This window comes from Sinocyclocheilus grahami, unplaced genomic scaffold (genome assembly GCF_001515645.1).
Source record: "Sinocyclocheilus grahami isolate Dianchi unplaced genomic scaffold, SAMN03320097.WGS_v1.1 scaffold1279.1, whole genome shotgun sequence".
Taxonomy (NCBI): domain Eukaryota; kingdom Metazoa; phylum Chordata; class Actinopteri; order Cypriniformes; family Cyprinidae; genus Sinocyclocheilus; species Sinocyclocheilus grahami.
The window spans coordinates 143,981-167,240 of NW_015506458.1; the positions used below are offsets into that span (position 1 = coordinate 143,981).

The 23,260-nt window shown below is 37.0% G+C and overlaps 2 protein-coding genes across 4 annotated transcripts in view; one reads left to right on the forward strand and one right to left on the reverse strand.

The window, feature by feature from the left end:
- The window catches only part of LOC107568778 (calcipressin-1-like), a 28,542-nt gene extending 17,775 nt beyond the window's left edge, over window positions 1–10,767 (reverse strand). The window contains exon 1 of the mRNA XM_016254758.1: window positions 10,387–10,767. Within this exon, the coding sequence (XP_016110244.1) occupies window positions 10,387–10,506 (120 nt within the window). The 5' untranslated portion in view covers window positions 10,507–10,767. The remainder of the gene's footprint in view (window positions 1–10,386) is intronic.
- Window positions 10,768–11,523: 756 nt separating this feature from the next.
- Window positions 11,524–23,062, forward strand: LOC107568777 (chloride intracellular channel protein 4-like). 3 transcript variants are annotated; one of them, XM_016254756.1, is made up of 7 exons: window positions 11,524–11,823; window positions 11,946–13,579; window positions 18,287–18,396; window positions 20,293–20,418; window positions 20,521–20,627; window positions 20,782–20,963; window positions 21,996–23,062. In XM_016254756.1, the coding sequence occupies exons 1-7, from the start codon at window positions 11,631–11,633 to the stop codon at window positions 22,155–22,157; spliced, it is 2,514 nt and encodes an 837-aa protein (XP_016110242.1). In that variant the 5' UTR covers window positions 11,524–11,630; the 3' UTR covers window positions 22,158–23,062. The 3 variants fall into 3 exon arrangements, with proteins under 3 accessions (XP_016110242.1, XP_016110241.1, XP_016110243.1); XM_016254755.1 differs by having other exon boundaries at window positions 11,524–11,724; window positions 11,847–13,579; XM_016254757.1 differs by lacking the exons at window positions 11,524–11,823; window positions 11,946–13,579 and adding an exon at window positions 17,173–17,352.
- The last annotated feature ends 198 nt before the right edge of the window (window positions 23,063–23,260 follow it).

Below are 23,260 nucleotides of genomic sequence, written 5' to 3' on the forward strand. Positions count from 1 at the left end.
GGTCGTCTTATAATCAGGGTCGTCTTATATTCGGGCCAATACGGTACTTAATCTATGAATCAAATAGAAAAATAATTCTAGATACCTTATTATCCGAATTGTTATTATTTTCCATAAAACGGTTACTCTTTACAACACTGGCAGCAATAAAAATGGCAGACGGGCTGAATGAAAATGCACTTGAGGACAAGCAGAAATACAGCAGTTACCATGGTTACCCCAGTAAACAAAGCAGAGCTGTGCTTATAAACAATATTTATACAGAGGTAACATGAAAAAAATGTTAATGAACCCTTTCCGAAGAAAGTAATTTCCCTTTTATTTATAATGTTTCCCCCTTTAAACCGGTAAAGCCAGTAGCAACCACCCAGAGCAATCTAGCAACTGCTTAGTAACAACCACCCAAAACACCCCAGCAACCACATAGCAACATCCTAGCAACCTCCTAAAAACCACTCAGAACACCCTGCATAGCACCACCCTAGCAAACCACCCAGAACAGTGTAGCAACTACACAGGAACACCCTAGTAATTACCTAGCAAGCACTCAAAACACTTTTGCAACCACATAGCAACAACCTAGCAACTACCCAGAATACCTTAACAAATGCATAGCAACACACTAGCAATCTGCCAGAACACCCTATAAATAATGCATAGCAAACACCCAAAACATCCCAGCAACAGTATAGCAACAACCCAGAATACCATAACAACTACAAAACAACACCTAGCCAATCTATATCTGTCTTGAGAAACTTTTTGTCTAATGCTTAATATTGTTAAGGTCGCACAAAAGTAATTCTGAAGCATCTTTACACAGACTGTTTATTACTGCTTGTAGGTGGCATAAATTCATTTACACGTAGCTATACTTTGATATATGGGTTGAGGTGGGTCAGAACATGCATAATTTAGTCTGGCTTTGCGTTTTTACACTGAATTCTGAGCAGGCACAGAGCAGCCTTGGCTCGGCTGTGAAGATGCCTAACATTTTTTATATATTGTACGACTCATTTATAATGTATATTATCCTGTATTTATTGTACTAAATGCGTAAATACATTCTGTGTACTGTAGGTACATACTGTCTGGCTTCTAATGCAAAGTTTTTCATGTTATCTGTCCTGTGGTACATAGGGCACATAGGGTGACACAATATCTCTGCATTAGCTTCAAAGCGCACATCAAACATATATTCACCTGGTATGAAAGGCAACAGAGAAAACGCAGAACCAAGAGGTTTATGTTGCTGCACTGGAGGAACAGACGCAGAGCACTCATGCATACGAGACTGAGTCAATCCCAGGACAAAAGCCAAGTCACGCGTGCAGCCATAGTGCAGGACAGCTTAAACATTTCCCATGTTGAATAGTAATGGTATTCTCATCTGCACTATGTTTTCTGACTCTTTAATAATGATTAAGGTGTGGATTTGGCTGAGGCAGAGTTCAGTGTGTTCAAATATCAGCCAGGCAGACATTTCCATACAGACACAGAAACAGGCGAAGCTTTACCTTTCCAAACATGTTGGTGGAATAAAGTGAGCTGAAATCTGTAATACTTAACCATAACACATACATGGCAGTTCAAAAGTTTGGGGTCAGTAAGATTTTTTTATTACTATTTTTCTAAAATAGTAAAAAAATGTTCATTCATTCTCTTTCTTTTTATTCAAAAACATTGCATTTCAGTCACCTGTCTCTAAAAACAAGGGACAGTTAATTTCTGGCTGTCATCATTATTAGACTGTCATGTAGTTCCAAACTCATGTGACTTTTATTTCTTCTATAGGCTATAATGCAAAAGAACTGTACATCAAATATGCCAACACAATCTTCAAATAATTAGAGAGTGAATAAAGGCTTAAATTGTATTCTATGCGTCATACAAAGTGCTCCTCACTTCAGAAGACTTATGGATTAATTTCATGATCATATTTACCGTTAACCGAAAGTTAGAATGTTTACAGCTTAATATCAGTTAAATGGTTTATGAGATTTTATAAGCATTTTTTTTTAAGTTTGCTGCATTGTTAAATATATTATTTATATATTATTTGTTAACTCACGGGTGCGTGTCGATACATGATGCAACCGCACGTGCCACACCTGCTCCACTTTCACTTAAAGGGATACTTCACCCAAAAATGAAAATTAGTCCATTATTTACTTACAAACTTGGAAGTTTGCAAGTAAGTTAAACAGCTTGGAAGATCAAAGACAATTTTTAATATAACTCCGACTGGATTTGTCTGAAAGAAGAAAGTCATATACACCTAGGATGCCTTGAGGGTGAGTATGGGCTAATTTTAATTTTTGGGTGAACTAACCCTTTAACTTAGAAAAGGCAGCACAATGGCAAAAAAAACAAAAAACATATTGGATAAATTATTATCAAAGAGTGAATCCGTGAGTCAAATTCTTAATGGGTCATAAAAAGCGACTTTTTAATCATTAAAAAGCTGTCACTCATCTCAGCTCTTCGCGATCTCACAAAGTTCCATTGTATCAAAGTCCCTTTAAGACAAGTCATGTCACTCGGTGGTCATCTTTTGGCGCTTTTCCACTGCACGGTACGGCTCGGTACGGTTCACTTTTGGGGGGTTTTCCACTGGGTACAGTACCTGGTACCTGGTACTTTTTTTAGTACCACCTCGGTTGGGGTTCCAAGTGAACCGTACCGTTACCAAAACGTGACGTGTAAACTCTGCTGATCACGGATTGGCCGGAGAGAATCGTCACTACCTGCGTCACTGAACTTGCGACACAAACACAAAAGAACCGCTAGATTTAAATCAGCACAGCCAGCGAAGGATCGAACGCAACTGTTTTGAACAAGCGCACCTTTTTTAACAACCAAAAAGTTTTGTTGTCTGTTGCGGAAGAACAGACGTTCCTCTCGTTGATAGCAGAGGAGCGGATGCAGCGAGAGCTTGATGGGGCGACGCGGAATGAAAAAGTTTTTCTTTTAGGAGTCGTGGTAATAGAGGCGGGGCAACTATAACAACATGTGAATAATCCCGCCCCCCTCTAAAGCGGTACTGAACTGCTGTGGAAACGCAAACCGTGCCGAGCCGAACCGTGCCGTGCCGTACTGAGCTGTACCGAGCCGAGTCGTACCACACAGTGGAAAAGCGCCATTTGAAACGCCTCTCGGGCATGCAAGTGCAGCTCCTATCTCTTTGAATGGGGAAACATTGAATTCTCCAAAACTGTTTCCCAAGCTCACGATTCAATTTCATATTTGAAATCACCAATGAAATCTGACAACAACTGTCTCATAAATGTTGTTTCTTATGCTCCAATAGCGTTATAAAAAGCTTATTTTTCAGGCTAGACCAGCCAGTGCACGCATGTGCAGTCCTAAGCGCACGTCTCAGAACGCTGACTGTTTCTATAGCAACCGGGACTTCTAACGGCAGCTGCAGTGACGCGATGATTGGCTCTTTTACTCAGAAGGCGGAGCTTCCTTCGGTTGAGCGGCCATATTGAGGGCTGCATTTTTCCCCATTTAGAACTATACGAGTGACACGTCGTGGGTATTCTATAGTCTTTGGTTATATTCAATGAAGCTCTACATTCCTGCACAATTCATCTCTTAATTTCATCGTGCACATTTTGTTTGTTCTAATGAGAGGATTCGTGAGCAAACTGAACAAAACACTGACTGAACAAAACTCCTGCTTTATGAGCGGTGAGTGGATCCTAACGTAAACACCTCTGATTGGCCATTGGGTTCATGAAATCAACAGATATGTCATTGATTGGCTACAAGGCTCAACGCTGCAGAAACCATTGTTTTCTGTCGTGGAACAGGCTGCGCTCCACATGCCACACAGCGTCTTGTGCACTCAGGTACAGTGTTGGGGAAAGTTACTTTTAAAAGTAATGCATTACAATATCGCGTTACTCCCTAAAAAAGTAACTAATTACATTACTTAGTTACTTTTTATGGAAAGTAATGCGTTATATTACTTTTGCGTTACTTTCGCATTACTTTTTAAATATAAGCAGGACTTGATTGTTTTTAAACATAAGAAGTTCTATTTATAGCAAATATAAAAGCCCTTTCACACCAAAAAATGTAATGAACGCACACAATGCCTCTGTACTCCCGATTTCTCTCAATATGGGGACAGGAGAGCTGTCAGTCAATAAATGGGAAAACAAAGTAACTGGCATTACTTTTTTGAAAAAGTAACTCAGATATTTTCTTGTAAATTAAAAAAGTAATGCTAAAAACTAGTACTTTACTAGTTACTTGAAAAAAGTAATCTGATTACGTAACTCGCATTACTTGTAATGAGTTACCCCCAAAACTGCTCAGGTAGACCTATTTATTTTTATGTCTGAAGAAAAAACATGCAGTTCTTCAAAGCGCGGATTTAGTGTGTGTTTTTGTTTTGTTATTTTAATTAGTTAATTATTTAAGTGAAAAATATTTCGCGTAGGCCTATTTATTTTATTCTTTTTATTTATACTATTTTATTCTGTTTTTCTTTGTTCTCGGAAGCGCTGCAGGTGCGTGATAATTTGACTATGTGTGAGTTCTGTTGTTGCTCTGTTGCTCTGTACCCTGCTGCTGTTTGCACATGTTAAAATAAACCCATGAAAAAATTAATATTTTTGTAGGCCATTTGTAATGGGTCACAAACACTCATCCATTCCATTTTTTTAATAGGCCTACTAAATTAATAATCTTATGGTAGGCCTATCAGTTAGGCAAACAGTTAATGTTCGGTCGATCGGGAAAATTAACCGAAATGAGCATCCCTACATGCTATCTTTACATCCCTTTGAGCTCTGTTGAATAAATTAAGTCATACGAGTTGAATGACAATTTTAATTTCTGAATGAACTATCCCTTTGAAGACAGAACCACAAGACCGAAAATGAGCATTCAGAATGTGTTATGCACAAATTAATCACAACATGGATTCAAGAAGATTTAAGGAGCCAAACATGGTACAAAATGACAATGATATTAAAAAGGTTTTTACTGAAACAGCTGTAATAGGATATTTGTAAAATCTGTTTTTGTTAAATGACCAGCTTGCTCTCAGATGTAAAACAGCTAGCCTACTGTAAATGTGTAAATGCCTCCTTATCTGTGTGTTTTCTAAGTCATCATTGAGAAAGAAAACATTTATCTGAAAATGTAATAATTTCTCTCAACAATCATATAAAAGTACAGTGCTAATAAATCGGTGTGCTGTTTTTAATGAGAACTAGTACATCATAGGTCAAAGCATTGCTTTAACTAACAAAATGCATCCTGAAATGCCATTTAAATGAGTCACAATTTAGTCACTCAACAGTATCAGAGATATTTAATGATGCTAAAATTAAAGGTAACACAGAAATATCTTACAATCATCTCTGCATATAAAACTGAGATATGAAGAAAAAAAAAATGACAGACTTCACCTTTACATCAGATTTGGTCAGTGCTCTGTCTTATGGAAAAGTGCAGCTTGTTTATTTGTAATTTAGTAAGCCTGACAGACATCTGGCCTTCAAATTCCACATTTAATCTAAGTTCCTGCTAAAAATAAACCTCTTTGGAAACTGTGTTATTACATAATAAGCCTAATTTTAAACAATACTGGGACAAATGTTTCATAAGTGGCTTCAAGAGATACATATGAGCTATATAGTACAGCGATCAACCTTTGACATCAGTGTCAGTGGAAAAATGTAAAGCAACAAATGCTCTTCTTTGCCATGAGAGCTGAGAGCTGAGGTCAAGGATATTTCTAGGAGTTTGCTTCCTCATTGAATGTCCCTTTGTAGCAGTAAAGCAGGTGTGGAGCTAAAATAAGCCACGGCTTTGTGGAAGCTTCAAACACCCTCACCAAAGAGAGACTCCAACGGGCGATAGTCATATTATTAGAATGGAAAATGAGGGAGAAGTTGGAAAATGGACCGTGTACCAAATCACAGCACTAATGGCCTGTTTACACCTGGTCACTTCATGCGGTTTCTCTGATCGAATAGCTATCTGATTTGTTAAAACCAATCCATTTCCACTTGGCCACATAAATGTGTCTCCGCAAAATGGAGATCCGATCCAAAATCCGATCCAATTCCTGCGCTATATGCAAAATTTGATCGAGATAACACGAAAACAACAGATGCGCACTTGCATTTTAATCATCATCAGCTAATTTCAAGTTCTTCGTACATCGCGATTTGGCATGATCTTGGATTATCTGGTTCTTCTAAGCTCATCCTGTACTTGCTGTCATAGCAACTGGTCCGTAAACTTAAACCTGCTCGAGAGCAGTCTTATTTGATGAAAACAGGATTAGATTGCATCTTTTTAAGTTGAATTGATATTTAAAATATATCCCAGCCACTGCTACTCTATTACATGAGTACCCAACTAATCCGGGGACAATAATTTTAAATAATAATAATTTTAAAATTAATATTATAATGTTATGTAAATATAATACTATAGGCACAGCCAGTTTTACTCATTAAATTTAATTAATGCGGTCACATAACAAATCTGCTTCAAAGATAAAATTACATGAATTGCTAATTACAACATTGAAATAAAAATCCTGTACAAATACTAGAAATCGTGAATATAAATTATTGGGAATCATGTAAAAAAAAAATATATATATACATATATATAAATATAAATAAATAAAATAAAAACGGTCCACATTTCATTAATCTATTATAACATTTATGTAGTTTTGTTCGCTTGGCTGTTTCCTTATAAAGGTCAAGAAATGTGTTAAGTTTTTCGTCAGGTGTCTTTTTTAATTATATGATGTCATTACGTTGCTGTCTTGCCGCCAGTCAATCGCTGCATTGCTGATCGTGGTCTCGAGTATCGATACATCTGCCCTTTACGGGAAACACAAGAACGCGCAGTAATCTTAGACAACTTAGATATTTTAATCAAATCCGCAAATTCATTTGAAGAACCAAATTAGCCAGAGATCAGTTATCACGATTAGAAGATCTGGCTTCTTTCAAATCATCTCAGATGTATTAAGCGAGGTACAAAGAACTGGCCCCCGGAGGGAGAGCGGCATCAGAACTGAAAAGATTAGTTAGTCTTAAAGGGGTCATATGATGTTGCTAAAAAGAACATTATTTTGTGTATTTGGTGTAATGAAATGTGTTTATGCGGTTTAAGGTAAAAAAAAAAAACGCATTATTTTCCACATACTGTACATTATTGTTTCCCCTCTATGCCCCGCCTTTCTGAAACGTGTCGATTTTTACAAAGCTCATCAGTCTAAAAAGCGAGGTGTGCTCTGATTGGCCAGCTATCCAGTGTGTTGTGATTGGCCGAATACCTCAAGCGTGTGACAGAAATGTTACGCCCCTACCATACTGTGATGCCCTGTCCGGCCGGAGCGACGAGACAAAAACATTAAAACCCATTATAAATGAGGCATTTGTTGCATCCAGTGGGGACATAATTACGGATTATAATGACTTATACTGCCTTTTTACGCGTTGCATCGCGCCACGTAAACATAAAACATAGTCTACTCTACCAGGATCAGGAAACAGTCCTCCATAAAATGCGCTGGACACATCTGAATATTTGGGTTGAACTGTTCTGGAACAGTGTTGTAAATACACCTTAACCACTGATTTCTAGTTGTGTCCTCTTTTGGAAGACCAAACAAAGTAGTTTCGCTTTCACAGCGACACACACGGCGGCCTTGAGTGAGCGGAGGCCGGCGGATTTGACGAAGGAGTGTCTTGCGGCAACCACATGTGACGACCCCAGGCTGGACTCCGCTTTGTCCACGGTAAAAAGCCTATCCGGGCGTTATGCAAATCTTCCCACATCGTGACGTAGACATGTGGGGGTGTGTTAGAACTCTTTGTTGCTGAGGGGCATATTTGGCGGAATCACTGATAGATACATATATATATATATATATATATATACCTAAACCCTGGGTTACTGTTATTATTTGGATATTTGTATTGTCTATTACTATAATAAACTTACAATTCCCAACATTAGACCTAAAGCTTTTCAGCTTTTAAATTTTCTGCAGGGGTGTATTCCAGAAAGGAGGTTCAACAAACTATTGCGTTAAAATTTGAACTCCGAGTTGACTTACCCTGAGATTGGAAACTCTGAGTTTAAGATTTCAGAACAGCTGAACAGAGTTAGTTCAATCCACTCTGAGTAGGTCGACTCTGAGTTTAGCGTGTGCACCACGGCTATGAAAAGCCATGATCAATGGAGCTCCGAAATTACGATTCAAAATGGCAACAGCTCCCGCCAAAAAGACTTCTGTAAAATTTGAACTCCGAGTTGACTTACCCTGATATTGGAAACTCTGAGTTTAAGATTTCCGAACAGCTGAACAGAGTTAGTTCAATCCACTCTGAGTAGGTCGACTCTGAGTTTAGCGTGTGCACCACGGCTATGAAAAGCCATGATCAATGGAGCTCTGAAATTACGATTCAAAATGGCAACAGCTCCCGCCAAAAAGACTTCTGCTACGGAATACGTAACATTAAATCTAAATTAATTAATTAATAAAAAAAAGAGGCAAATAAAAGAGAAAAAAAATGTGGCAGCAGAAAATTTTTTAAAACATAATTCAATCAGGTAAAGCTTCAAGCATGAAATAGGTGTAGGCTAATGTTACATGACTTTACAAACATTTGACATTCAATAAATATCATTCAGTGTATATCTATTTCAATGTGCAGCAGCTTTTCCCACATAGTCTAATGCTTTTTCACATAATTAAATGTTCTCTAATCCATCATGCTACATTTCTTAATTAGGGTAATGAAAAACATTTGACTTCTATTCAGAAGCCAACAGCAAGAAGGCAGAGACTCGTAAAATGGGAGGAGAACCTTCACCAGCACCACTGACAGATGAAGAGGAGATGGCCAGAATACCAATATTAAATTAAGATCCAACAGGGAAAATAATAAGTTGTTGCTTTTGTATTTGTAGAACATAAAGATGACCAAATAAACTGTGAATAATTTGTATTTATTTAACAGCTGTGGTGGTGGTTACGGCATAAATCTTGCACTACCCTTCCATCTGGCATCCTTCCATTCCATACAGTAATCAGCTTCATTTTCGGAAGGTGCGATGGTGAGAATGTGTGTGTAATCAATGCATCCAACCACATTGGAAAACCTTAAGGAAATTCTAATTATTAGGTTACTTAGAGGTCGCAACAAGATCAAGTGAACGCCATTTAAAAATGGTACCATTCAAATAAATATGCATGTGGATATGGCAAAATAAATAAATTAAATCCAATTCAATTAAATCCTCTCCTAATGTAAATGTAACTCCCCGCGAATTAATGCTACAGGATACCTTATAAAAAGACATGCCATTTTTGTCACATTTACCATGTCTGCATGATGAAAATGAAAGTGGTCCGGTGAGAAAAATAATCTTGTTTCCATTTTCATTAAGATTATTTTTCTTACCCCGCTGGCAATTAATTTGACTTGTTTACCCCAGGAAACATGACTAACGATCGTACATATTTTTTCTTATATAGAAAATACATCATGATTTAAGAATTTTTAGATATTTGTACTTGAAATAAGGCAAAAATATCAGCAATAAAAGCAATTTTTTGCAGCGTGAATGGATGAATGAGGTATTTAAACATTGCTTATGCTTTAAAAAGGGGGAGGAGACTGAAAGAAACTCTGGGTTTACCGAAGAAAACCTGCTCCTGACCAGGTCAGGTTCACAGAGTAAGTTACTATGGTCACTTACCGAGAGGTTTAGTTTTGTCTTTTACTGGAACCGAAAACCCTGAGTTTCCCTTTTCTGGGGTTAACAAACTCTGAGTTTCCAACAAAACCCACTTTCTGGAATACACAAAATTGGAATGCATTTCCAAAATACTGTACAATAGTACAGTGTCTAAAAGAACATTCTAGTGATAATGCCACTTTTTGGTACATTTAAGTAAACAATGGTAGAAAAAAACACAACATTCCCAAAGGAAAATGTCCAAAACATTGTATTACCACGGTGCATGCAAATACCATTGTGCTGCCATGGCACAATGTCCAAAAACATGACAATACCATGTCCAAGAAAATAAGGGATTACCAAGGTACATGTAAAAACAAAATGGTATTACCATGGTAAGGCATTACCAAGGTACATGTAAAAAAAAAAAAAAAAAAAAAGGTATTACCATGGTACATGACTAAAAATACAGTATTAACGTGATTCACAGTAATTTTTGTTTGTGCAATGCTCATGTCCTACAAGTATCAGTCCAGAAAATGAAAAATGACTTTGATGGAACACTCTTACTTCCGCGAGGTCAGGTCTCACTGCTGTGGTAAAGAGAGTAATAATCGGGGTAAAGCTGAGCGAGTGCACGCCTACCTTTAACTGCTGCTCATTAAAAACCTCTTCGGGCACTTTACACGCGATGAGCGCGTTGGGCTGGTCGTTGAGCCGGACTTCAGAAGTCGCCGCCCCTCCGCCGCTCTCTGACTGCTGCATGGCAACAGATGTAACCGCGGCGTTCGGTGCCTTTGATCTCTACTGCGGTGCCTTTGATCTCAAACGTTTCAGAGCTCAGCTCATGGCGTCATGCTCTCATTGCTCTGCTTTCTACTTTCAGCAAAAGCAGCGTCTCCAAACAAAGCAGCGCAAACCCTCAAGTTGACACACGTTACCGTTCTTGCAATGCTAGTGCACATGAAATGTGCTGCATAGTGTTGCTAGTAAACCCGTGATGTATTCCTGAAACGAAAATGACGTCTACTTGCGACAGACTGCACTGGAGGCCAAAACAGCTGATATGACGTCATGATTTCCGCTTACGCACGAGCGCTGTGCATAAAGCATTGGTTGATGTAAGTGTTCGTTGAGAAAATTTGAAGTAAAACAAAATCAAAATGTTGAAGCGTGGAAGTCACTGAAGACACGGTTAGGTTTGTGCAAAGTGTGCAGTGCATGCATTTTAAATGTGATTATGACAGATTATCACTGTTAAGTGGTCTTTGAGCGCCCTCTTTTGGTCAGATTTGCTGCAATGCAGCGACATGGAAGAGATGTGGACATTGAATGCATTGCTTGGCAGTGGCGAAAAAAAGTATTCGGATACTAATGTTACACTAAAATATAATTGAATGAAATTTGATATCTATCTATCTATCTATCTATCTATCTATCTATCTATCTATCTATCTATCTATCTATCTATCTATCATCTGGCTGGTTGGCTATTCTATATACTATTTTCTCTGTTCTTAAGACCTATAAACCTAAATACTTTATGATCTTATATATATATTTTTCACATGTCTTTTTTCAAATATATATATATATATATATATATAGTTTTGTATAAATATTTCAGTTCATTTGAGGTAGCACACAGGATGGAGAATTCCAAATCACTTTAAATACGTGCTCTACCCTTAAACCGATCATCTTGAGCTGACCAGGCTCCCAAGGAGCGGATTTGAGCGGGCAGTCAAGTCATGAGGGGGGGAATAAGTCCTAGATACCTCCACAGAACATAGACTGGAGAGGTAGACAGAACAGCTTTGGTGTGCTAGTTATACAACAAGGTCTACAGAGTTATAGCAAACTCTAAACAGTTTTCTAGCTTTTGAATTATGGCCCAGGCCAAAGGTGATATGACAATTAACATGGAGATTTCTAACGGAGCTGTCATCCACTGTCCAGTAGGGTCATGCATGGAAATGGAAGATCGGCGGACTGGGGAGGAAGAGGAGGAGGAAGATGAGGTTGAACTGGCCGAAGAGGTGGATGAAGATATCCACATTGGAGATGATGATGATGGAGAAGGCAATGCAATGTGGAAATGGAAGATCGGCGGACTGGGGAGGAAGAGGAGGAGGAAGATGAGGTTGAACTGGCCGAAGAGGTGGATGAAGATATCCACATTGGAGATGATGATGATGGAGAAGGCAATGCAATGCCTTCAACAGACGTGGTCATCCATAAAATAGAGGAGGGGGATATTGTAGACGATGTGGAGAGAGCAGTTCTTCAAAACAAAACTACAAAAGAGGTAAATGCTGGAGAGATGGAGGAAGAAGTGGACATAACTGCCAAATTAACAATGCCTGAGCTGCAGGTAATGGTTGAACAGGCAACAACAATGCAAACACAAGTTTCAGAACTTCGAAATGAAGCTGAAGAGTTTGCAGGAGCGTTCAGAGAAGTGGACAAGGATCGAGCAGATCACAAGCTGGCAACGCTGTACGAAGAAGAAAGGGAAGGCAATGAACCACAAGTGGAGACTTTGAGCGAAAGGAAGACAGAAACGCAGAAATGCCAGGAGCTGCTCCACTCTGAGGTAAGAGAGTTTACCTGTGGCTTCCTTGAGAAAATAAAAAAGTCCAGAGAGGGTCAAATTCAGCAGGTAAAAAGTGACGTACTTTTGCAAGAAGAGGAGCATGAAGAGGTGGAGAGTTGGGATGATGAGGGTGTAAAAAACGATGTAGATGAAGAGCCACGGACAGAATCAGCAGAATCAGTTGAAGACTTTCAGAGTCTTTGTGAAGAGGAAGAACCAGCCAAATTTGATAATGTTGGCGAAGAACAATTTACAACCAAGATGTCTCTATTTGAGGACTGCAAAGCAGTTGGAGAGCCAATGCACAAAGATGCCTTAGTGACAAATAATGATGAAGAGATGTCCACCACTTACAATGCAGCAGAAGAAAAGGCAATTGACTGGATTGCACCAGGGCAACCATCAAATTATATGATTGGTGAAACCATAGAGGAGATGGTCCAGAATTCAGATCAATTAGTGGAAAGCATTGCGCAAGAATGTGAAACACTAGAGCGACTGCAACAGGTGGTGGGGGACAGAGATCTGGAAAACTTTGAGAGAATAGGAGCAGATACCCAATCAGCCATTGTCAATGGACCCAAGGAGACAAGAGGAGCTGATAAAAAGGGCATTGAAAGGATTCAAAATGAGTCACAAAGAGTTGTAGAGAATTCTGTGAAGCCAAAGCAGGTCAAGAAGGAGGAGCTTCCTGCAGAGGAGGGAAGCTGTACAGAGATAGAACAGCAACTTGATAAACCTGAGGTTGTAGAAGAGGGGGTGTGCAAGAAGCAAGAACAACTCAGCAATGACAAACGGGAGGTTGCAGAGGGAGGTAATGCTGTAAAGGAACAGCCAAAACAAGTCAACCAAGAAGTGCAAACACCTATAGAGGAGGGGGCGGGGAACTGGCTAGAAGAGCTCAAGGCTGTCATTGAAGATGAGCCCAGGAGGAAAGCCCAGGGGGGATGTAAAGTGGCCATACTGGCCTGGTTGAAGGCCAGTGAGAGCTCAGATGACCATTTCCAAGAGCCACCGAAGCCCCTTGGCTGTCAGATCAGAAATGTAAGTGGGGGCAGTGAAGAGGAAGTGAATCTCAAGGCCAAAGTTCAAGAGGTCACCATGGCGAATGGATTCCCTGGGCTACCAGCTGCTGTAGTTCAACAAGAAGAGGAAAAACCCCTGGTGAAGGAGACAAGGATGGCGACTCCAGCTCAACAGGAGGGCAATCCTCATGACCAGCAGATCTCCCTCTATGTGAAGGTAAATTGAATGTTACTTCTAGGCATATAGGGATCAACATTTATCTGTATAATGGAGAATTAGAAGGCAATGAGTGTCACAAACACATGGTTTTTCTTTTTTTATTGTAACTACAGGTTCTGCTTAAATACTGTAGATCTACAAAGTCATTACGCAACCTGGAAACTTTAAAAAATCCTTTAATTTTATTTCAATGATGGCTAATACCAAGCTACCACACTTCTACTTTAGTAGCAATACATTTAAATGAAATGCTTCTTCAGTAGCAAATCAGCATAATTATGTTAGAATAATATCTGAAGGATCATGTGACACTGAAGACTGGAGCAGTGGCTACTGAAAATGCAGCTTTACATCACAGAAATAAATTACACTTTTAAATATTATTCAAATAAAAAGCAGTTATTTTAAATTTGTATAATATTTTAAAAATGATACTGTTTTCTTTAATAAGCTACCACAGTTTTACTGTAGTGATAATCAGTGTTGTTTTTGATAGCTAAAGCTAAAATGATTAATTATGGTTTTTGTAAAGAATTTTTAATTCAAAATATTAATTCTATAACAATATATAAATAATACTAAATTAACACTGGTAAAATATGTTTTATTTTTTTGCTGGGAACTATGATTACCATAGTAATTATCATGGAGGCCGGATGTTACATATAATCCATCAAAAGGCAAATAAATAAATAAATACTTTGTAGAAACACTGACAGAAATAATGACGTGAGCATTGTAAAGTCTTTAGGTAAAGTTTTAGGAATGACAATGACAAGGCTGTCTTGTTAGCACTGTTAGCCATATTAGCATACATTTTCTTACAATGACAGCATGTCCTGTTCAGCAGATGGTGTTACTATCATCAAAACTAATTGCATTCGTGTCTTTGCTCTACTGGTCAGTTGGTCGTCTGTCATCCTGCTTCTAGAAAACCAGACTGTAATTCCCAGTCCAGGGCAATGTTACTGGAACAAGTTGGTTAAGCTGGTTGTTGTTGCCAGAGCACCAACTCGGTATTAATCCTGGGCGACCTGCAAAAATGAGCACGAAAGTGCCAAAAACATACCTTATACTGGTAACTAATGCGTTTGAACTGGTCATTTAAGCTAATCATGAGCTGAACCAGCTTAGGTCAGCAGCCACTGACCTGACGAGAAACTTAAATAGCTTAGACTAAGTCGTAAACAAAATAAACAGTATATATGAAGTAATATATTAAGGCTTAAGGTTCAAGACAAAAGTTCAAGAAAATAGGTTCAAATCATAATTCCCACCCTGTTTGTGATGTACTTCATAAATGGTTGTTGCTCGTGATATACTTAGTTAACTGAGATTATTGTCAGCAGGGTGTTGAGCGGATGGATTTATATGTGAGCTAAAAATGAATCTGACACAACCTGCAGTGTTTCTTTCTTGATTCTAGAACATTCCAGTAGAAAGTGCCATACAAAGTTTTCAACCAACATTAGGAAAGATCTGGCTGTAGGTATGACCTTTGCAGTTAACTTGTTCAGATGTTGTGTTAACTGAAACATAGATGTGCATTACATCTTTTTATTATGCACATTCAGGTGTTTTAAAAAAAAACATTTATTTGTCTATTTATTTATCTATCTACTGTATGTATCTGTCTGTCCTTTAACTGCGAGTGCAATAATAGTTTTTATTTTATTTTATTTTATTGCTAAACAATAATAGTTTAGCAATTTTATTTCATTTTATAAGCTTTGTTGTTCTTAACCAAGCAAAACAACAGCAGTAGTAGTTTTTTTTATTATTTACTTATGTTATTATTATTTATTTTGTATTTATTTATTTATAAAAAAAAAAAACACTGTCTAAAAAAATTTGGAACAAAGTGCACACAGCCAAATTCTTGTTATATGATGGAGGCTGAGCAGCGGGACGTTAAGCCTGGTAAAAATGCCCTTAAATCCACCCGTACGTTTTTGCAGAGTGATTCCTGTAACAAAGACTGCCTTTGTGCGGGTTTCAGTAGAACAAAGTGAAAAGTGCAACTTCTTCAGATTTCAGATCACAAACAAATAAAAACAAACCTCATTTAGTATCTGGTCACAGGTTTGTCTTTGTTTCGTAGTTTTGCTTTAGTCAGCAGGATCTGAGTGACGCCATTTATCTCATTAAAGACGCGCCTGTGCCTGTTATTCAGTGATAAAACGGCAGATCCTTGAGTGTGTGTTTTGCCTCTGTTCTTATATTTCTGAGTGAGTAATGTGTTTGTGCTGTCATCTCCATGTCTTTGTCCTGATAGTGGACTGGGTTAATCGTCTCCAAGCATTCCTCCACACACCAATCTCATTATCGTGTTTGTTAATCTGAGCTTTTGAATGTTTAGGCAGTGAAGTGGACTGACCCTGTCCAGCAAAATTCTTGCATGTGCAAAAGTCACCCTCGTGATGCTAGAGTGTTGTGTGTGGCTGCCAGGACGTTACCAAGGTGTTCTGATTGGTTTTTAGCCTGTTGCTATGAGGTTGCTATGGTGTTCTTAATGGTTGTTAAGATGTTCTAAATGGTATTTAACATGTTGCTATACAGTTGCCGCAGGGTGTTCTTAATGTTGTCAGGGTGTTCTTAATGGTGTTTAGCATGTTGCTATGTGGTTGTTAGGGTGTTCTGAACAGCTTTTAGCGTTTTTCTATGTGGTTGCTAGGGTGTTCTGAGTGGTGATTAGCATGTTGTTGTGCGGTTGCTACGGTATTCTGGATTGTTGGTATGGTGTTCTGGATGATTGCTAGGGTTCTCTGAGTGGTTTTAGCATGTTGCTAGGGTGTTAGGAATAGTGCTTAACATGTTGCTGTGCAGTTCCTTTGCTATTCTGGATGGTTGCTGAGCATTTGTTTATTGCCCCACAGTAAATTTGACATAAAATGTGACACATTATGCAGTTTAATTAATGTAATTGCTATGCAGTTAAAGGCATGCTTATATTCAAATGTGGCTTATTAAATCAGGTTTTAAAGTCTGAACTTTGTTTTTTATAAACTGATACAGCCTGATTAATTGCAGTACTCATTAAAAAGATGATGCTCTGCCCTCTACTGGCGTTACGTTGGTCTGATTTTCCCTCAGCACACGGAAGACATTTTTAGCCTGTTAATATGGGCAGCTTATCTTCAGGTGACCAGACCTCACATAATCATTCCACAACCTCCAGACTCATGAATACAGTAATACAGTAGTAAATCCACTCAATCCTAAAACTGAGGCCTTTACCAGTAAAGCAGCAGACACATACATTATGTACAAAAAAATCATTTGTTTTGTAATTACTCTTCTTATTGTTATTCACACTCTCACAGTTAGAAATGTATATTGTTTATTTCTAGATTATTGTGCTGGAAATCATAACAGAGATTCCCATCATCATAAAGAACATGTTTTACAATGATGTTCTATAAAACTGTTTCATAACACACATCTCATGAACGGCGTCTCTATTGCTCTTAACAATGAACAAATGTTTCAGTGTCTCATCCTGCATGTTTGGCCGTTTTTTCCACCCCAAACACCCACAGAACATGAAGACAGACTCCAAATTAAATCAGTCATTCTGGCTGCACAAAGAACTGAGCAAAATACATTTTTATACATGTAGAGTTTTGAGAAAACATTCAGTGTTATCTGAGAAGTTGGTTTGATTTGTGAGACATGTAAAAGCAGCATAGCTGCTGAATTATTTCACGATGGCTTGGTTCGATGTAGCAGCTAAAAAATTGGGATTTCCTAGCATTGAGCTGTTTGTGAAGGTAAGACATTCTCACATTAAACATTTAAAGAAATGAAACATTTATCCCTATTAGATTAAAAAAGTAGGCTGACACAATATAAATAGTTTTCATTTAGTTTAATTATAAATTAAATGCCACAGAGAGACTCTTGATGATTAAGTTTCTTATTATATGCTTTATTCAACTGTAGTCTCATTGTGTTTAAGATTAAAGCAATTTAAAAGCATTTTCCCAGACGAAAATAAACAGGAAAATTATGAGAAAATATTAATAATGGCTGTTCACATAATAATCCATTTGTCTAAACAAGCTGCCTGCTGACAAGTACATTGAATAGCCTTGTTTTTCATATTTTGTGTGTATGAATAGGAAACGCCAATATTAACGCATATGCTAGGGTTTGAGTATTGACTCAAAATCTAAAAAAATATGGACAGAATTCCTGGTACTGTGCTCTGAATAAACATCAAGGTGATGAAAGAAGCTTGTTTGGATTTGAAAGTCATCTAAATATTATTTATTAATAAATAACCACTTTAAAATAACTCCTTTAGTCAAATATGTACCATTGCTTATTTAAATAACTTTAAATATAAATAAAATATAAATGCTTAAAATTGATATATTATTAAATATATTCCATAATATGCCAGGACCTTGTAATGACTTCTGTGTTATTATTCTGGATATTGTGTTCATCTCGGAGCTAATTAATCTCCATTGACAAACTAAAATGTGATCATTTTAGGAATTTGCATAAATCTACAACATTTTAAACGTCCCTTAAAATCATAATTTTGCCATACAATGTCTTCATGCATCAGGACATTTTTGCAACGCACAGAGAAAACAAAATCAAAAACGCCTTCAAACTCATTGTACTCCATAGTCTTTTGAAGAGCATTGATGTTTGTAATGAAAGGAATGATGGCATAATCTGTGTGTCTCCCAGGCCGGCAGTGATGGAGAGAGTATCGGGAACTGTCCGTTCTCTCAGAGACTCTTCATGATCCTCTGGCTGAAAGGAGTCATCTTCAACGTAACCACTGTGGACCTCAAGAGGTGAAGCACAATATTCACAGATAAAGACCCGCTGTGCTCGTTCCACACAAACAAGATCTCAGAGAACACACATTTTCATTAGGACGTTCCTGTAGCTCAAGAGCATGACACAAGCAATGCCAAGGCTGTGGGTTCAATTCCCATTGACTGTATAAACTGATCAAATGTATACCTTGAATGTGGATGCTTTGGATAAAACCATCTGCCAAATTCATAAATATAAATGTAGTACAATTATGATTCCTAATAAGATAAAATACCCCACAGATTTTAAGACATTATTCTGATGAACTGAATCATGTAGGAATCGATGGATGATGGATGAATGATGTATATCAGGATTTCCTGAGATACTTTTGCTTACAATATAATGATAGGAATTTCATTTACAATCCTATAAATATTGCTTTAGGACTTTTTGACTACGGTTACTGAGGATAGTGTAGTGTTATTTTAGTATTATTTATATAATTATAGTATGTATTAATTAGTTATTAATAGTTTTAATTTCAATTTCAGTTTTTAGCAATTTTCTTATGCGCTTTTGACATTTTTTATTTTTTTTATATTTGTATTTAGCTCTTATGAATTTTTATTTCAGTTTTAGTTATTTTGTTATCAGCTTTTGTTATTTTTATGTATGTGTGTGTGTGTATTTAACTTTAATTTATTTTAATTTCAATTTTAGTTTTTGTAATTTAAAGTCCCCATGGAATCAAAATTAAAGTTTTTTTGGGTGTTAGTATCAATATGTTAGTCTTAAGGTTATCTATAAGGCAGTGTGCTCCAAAACAGTGACAAAATTCGCATTTAGAAGATATAAGCATTCAAAGCTTGCAGTTCGTCACTTCCGCCAAAACGGCTCAACGATTCTTTTGACGTCACATCGTACTTCAGCTTCTCATCAAATTTTCTGACCAATCAAATGCTCTCTAGAATCTGAAGCGCCCGCCCCCTACACTATAAAATAGACGCTGAAGCCGTGGCTGAAATCGGTCACTTGTCCACAGAATTAGTATTTTCTGTACAGTGAATGGCACATAGTGCACTATATAGGGGACAGGGAACAATTCAAACAGTGTAAATATGCTTACCATTGAGGAAAAAAAGAAGTCTGGTTTTGCGCTGTGTCACACTAACCACCGCACACACACTCTGCTTCGGTCCAGAGACATGATAGCATGGAGCGGATCACATGCGAGAGTCGCCGCAGACCACAAAATGTATCGGAGCTATTTGAATTCTACACAGGATGCTATATTTTATAGCAATATGGATGAGATTGTGGCTGGCATACCCTGTCAAATGCAGCTTTACGGAGCTGAATGGCTCTGAACGGCTCTAGCCCAAGCTGTGATATAAATGAACACTATTGGCTTTTTTAAAAAGGTCTTCATGTTTCAGTTAAAATGACGTCAACACATAGAGTGACGCTGCGTGTTTCTAAGCATTTCAGAGGACCTTTAAGTATTTCACATTAAATCTAATTTATTTGCCAACTAAACTATTTTTAAAGTTTTTTTTTTCACCTACTAATTGTATTTTATTTTACCTTTTTTTTTTTTAGCTTTTAATTAAGAAAAATTATTTTTAATAGCTTTAGTTCAGAGGTGCACAAACTTTTTAATGTGAAGGGCTAAAAATACTTGATTTAGGGGCGTGGGCCAAAAGTAAATGTTGCACTATATCCAGCTATATTATATTAAAATTTATTACATTTAAAAAAATACAATGGTTAACAAATGTTTTTTCCCTCTTCTTGTGATATTGCATTGCAGGCTAAATCAAATGTCATTATGAGCTAACTTTGGCCCGCGGGCCATGGTTTGGGCATCTCTGCTTTAGTTAACGATAACAACATTGATGATGGCAGGTTTGTTGACCCGTGTCCCACAGGAAGCCGGCGGATTTGCAGGATCTTGCTCCAGGAACCAACCCGCCATTCATGACCTTCAACGGAGAGGTGCTGGTGGACGTCAACAAGATCGAGGAGTTTCTTGAGGAACGACTCGTCCCCCCACAGTACTTTCACTTCACTTGTCATTGTATCACTTCAGATACTTGTTACATTTCTTAAAATAGCTTTATTTACATTTTATATTCAACCCTGGGACATTTTTTAAGATACCCAAAGTTGGCGGCAAAGCATCCAGAATCTAACACAGCAGGAATAGATGTATTTGCCAAGTTTTCTGCCTACATCAAGAACCCTCGTAAAGAAGCTAATGAGGGTGAGTTTTAGACCCTGCTGGTTGTGAAATTAAATTATTTTCTTCTGTAATTCTGTTTTAATTTGGTGTTGCTTATAGGTCTGCAAATAGTTGACTTACTCCCTCATCATCACCATAGTGACCTCTAACTTTGAGCTTTGACCTTTGCATATAGGTCTGGAGAAGGCTCTTCTGAAGTCTCTAAAGAGGTTGGATGAGTATTTGCAGACGCCGCTGCCTGAGGAAATAGATGCAAACAGTGTAGAAGATCCTGGTGCGTCTACACGCAGTTTTTTGGATGGACCAGATCTCACGCTGGCTGACTGCAATCTGCTGCCCAAACTGCACATCATAAAGGTGTGTCTTTCCTTTCCTTCACTTTCCATCTCTCATTCTTTGTCTTTTCCACGCTTTTTGTCTATAAATCTTCCCCTTCCTGAAAGCCCAAGACCTTTTAAAAGATTTTTTAATGTAATTTAATCTATACTAATGAATCAAATTTCATCTGATTTTAATCTGAATGAAACGTTGAATTGAAAAATGTACATAAATACATACATTTGAGAATGTCTTTGTATTTGTAGTGTAACCCTTTTGCTTTATTACTGACAGAACTAAATTTGATTGTCATATTATCTAGCATAACTAATAGTGTAGAATCTAAAATACTTGTATTCATTGTTTACTGAATTTACATAATAACATTATTTTTATGTATTTTGATTTTTCCCTGTTTGAATTATGTATTTTTCTATGTTTGAATGATTCAAATATTAAACTATTATATATAAAATATGTGGCCTCAAACTGTTATAATTAACTAAAACTTAAATTTTAACTAAAATTAATACCATTAAAAATACCATTTGAAATGCATGAAATAAAATAAAGGTTAACTGAAATTAAAATATAATACTGTTTATTTCAGCTAGTTTACAAGACAGCATGTATTATTTTATTTAATATAACATACCAAAATAACTAAAACTGAAATTAAAATTAATAAGAAATACACTGACAAAAACACAGCAAAATTACTAGCTAACTTTAGCTGAAATGAAAATGGAAAATATAAAAATAAAAACTGATTCAAAATGAAAAAAAAAATTATACTAAAAAAACACTCAGATTATCTCTCTATATATGACGTTTTTTATCAATAATATATTTAATACTTATGTAATTAATATAAAAAAATAATTAATGAATAATAATATAAATATTAATTTTAAATGAATATACATTTTTACACACACACACACACACACACACACACACATATACATATCTTCTTTTTTTTTTTTGCATGCTCAAATGCACAAGTTAAAATGCATATGCTGGATTTTAAATTACCAACCAGTTTTACCAGCTCAATACTCTGTGTTGTAGATTGTTGCCAGGAAGTACAGAGGTTTTGAGATTCCTGCTGATATGACCAGGATTTGGCGGTATTTGAATAACGCCTACCAGAGAGAGGAGTTCATGAACACCTGCCCTGCTGAGCGCGAGATCGAGTTTGCTTATCTGGACGTCGCCAAAAAGATCAAATAGTTCAGGATTATGTTAGCTCAGAGCACTATCACATGCTTGTGTGTGTGTCGTATATATGTGTGTGCGCTCACTGGTGGAGATGCACTAATACTGTGGTATATTGATCCTGAATCAGTAGATTGACACCCATTTTCTTTCAATTAATGGCAGGACCAGGAAAAAAAACTGTTACTCTTAACAACTTTGTAAGTATCTATCCATCTCCATGAATGATATAGATAGACTACTGTAGATATGGTATATTCATAATGTTCACCAAGGCCTTGACCAAATCTCATAATCACTTTTAAGCTATGGATCTCTATATTTCTGGATCTCTATTTTTTGCATTTTTACTTATGATTCTTCTGGTCAGGCCAGTATATTTACATTTCCTATTCACAATTTATATATATATATCATGTTTATTTTACAATATGTTTAATGAAACCATCCTTTTGTATCATCACATGAGGCTATTTTCCACACGTTTACTAATTACATTTCTAGGTCATTGTTTTTATCTTTTGTCTAGGATGCTTCTTCATTTATATTTGATAGTTTTTTTATATCTATGCACAGAACTTGTTAAAATGTGCTATTTATGCAACTATGTAACCTTGCATGAACGCCTTATGAAGCTCTGATGGGACTTTAATTAAACTAATCAGATTTCATCATTGTCTTTATCGTTTTTTAATTTCCTATTCCCATCATGAACGAGGGTTGTGTGAAGAACGACATTTTGATATGCAAGTCATTGATGGTGGTTTGACATGTTCTCTTGTATTTTTTAGGGTCTCATTAAACGTCCCCCAAGCAACAGCAGCTCTTTGAGCAATCAGATCAATTTAGAAGGCATAACAGCAAAAGCCTGTCTTTCTAGTCGACTTGCTAACTCATCATCACCATAGTGACCTCCAGAGGCGGACAAAGTACTCAACTCTATTACTTAAGTGAAAGTACAGATACTGCTGGTCAAATATTATTCCATTACAAGTAAAAGTTGTAAAGGCAGATTTTTACTTAAGTAAAAGTACAGAAGTACTTGCTTTTAAAAGTAATTAAGTACCAAAAGTAAATTTCCTTTTTAATGTCAATGCACTGTTTTATTGTTGTACGTA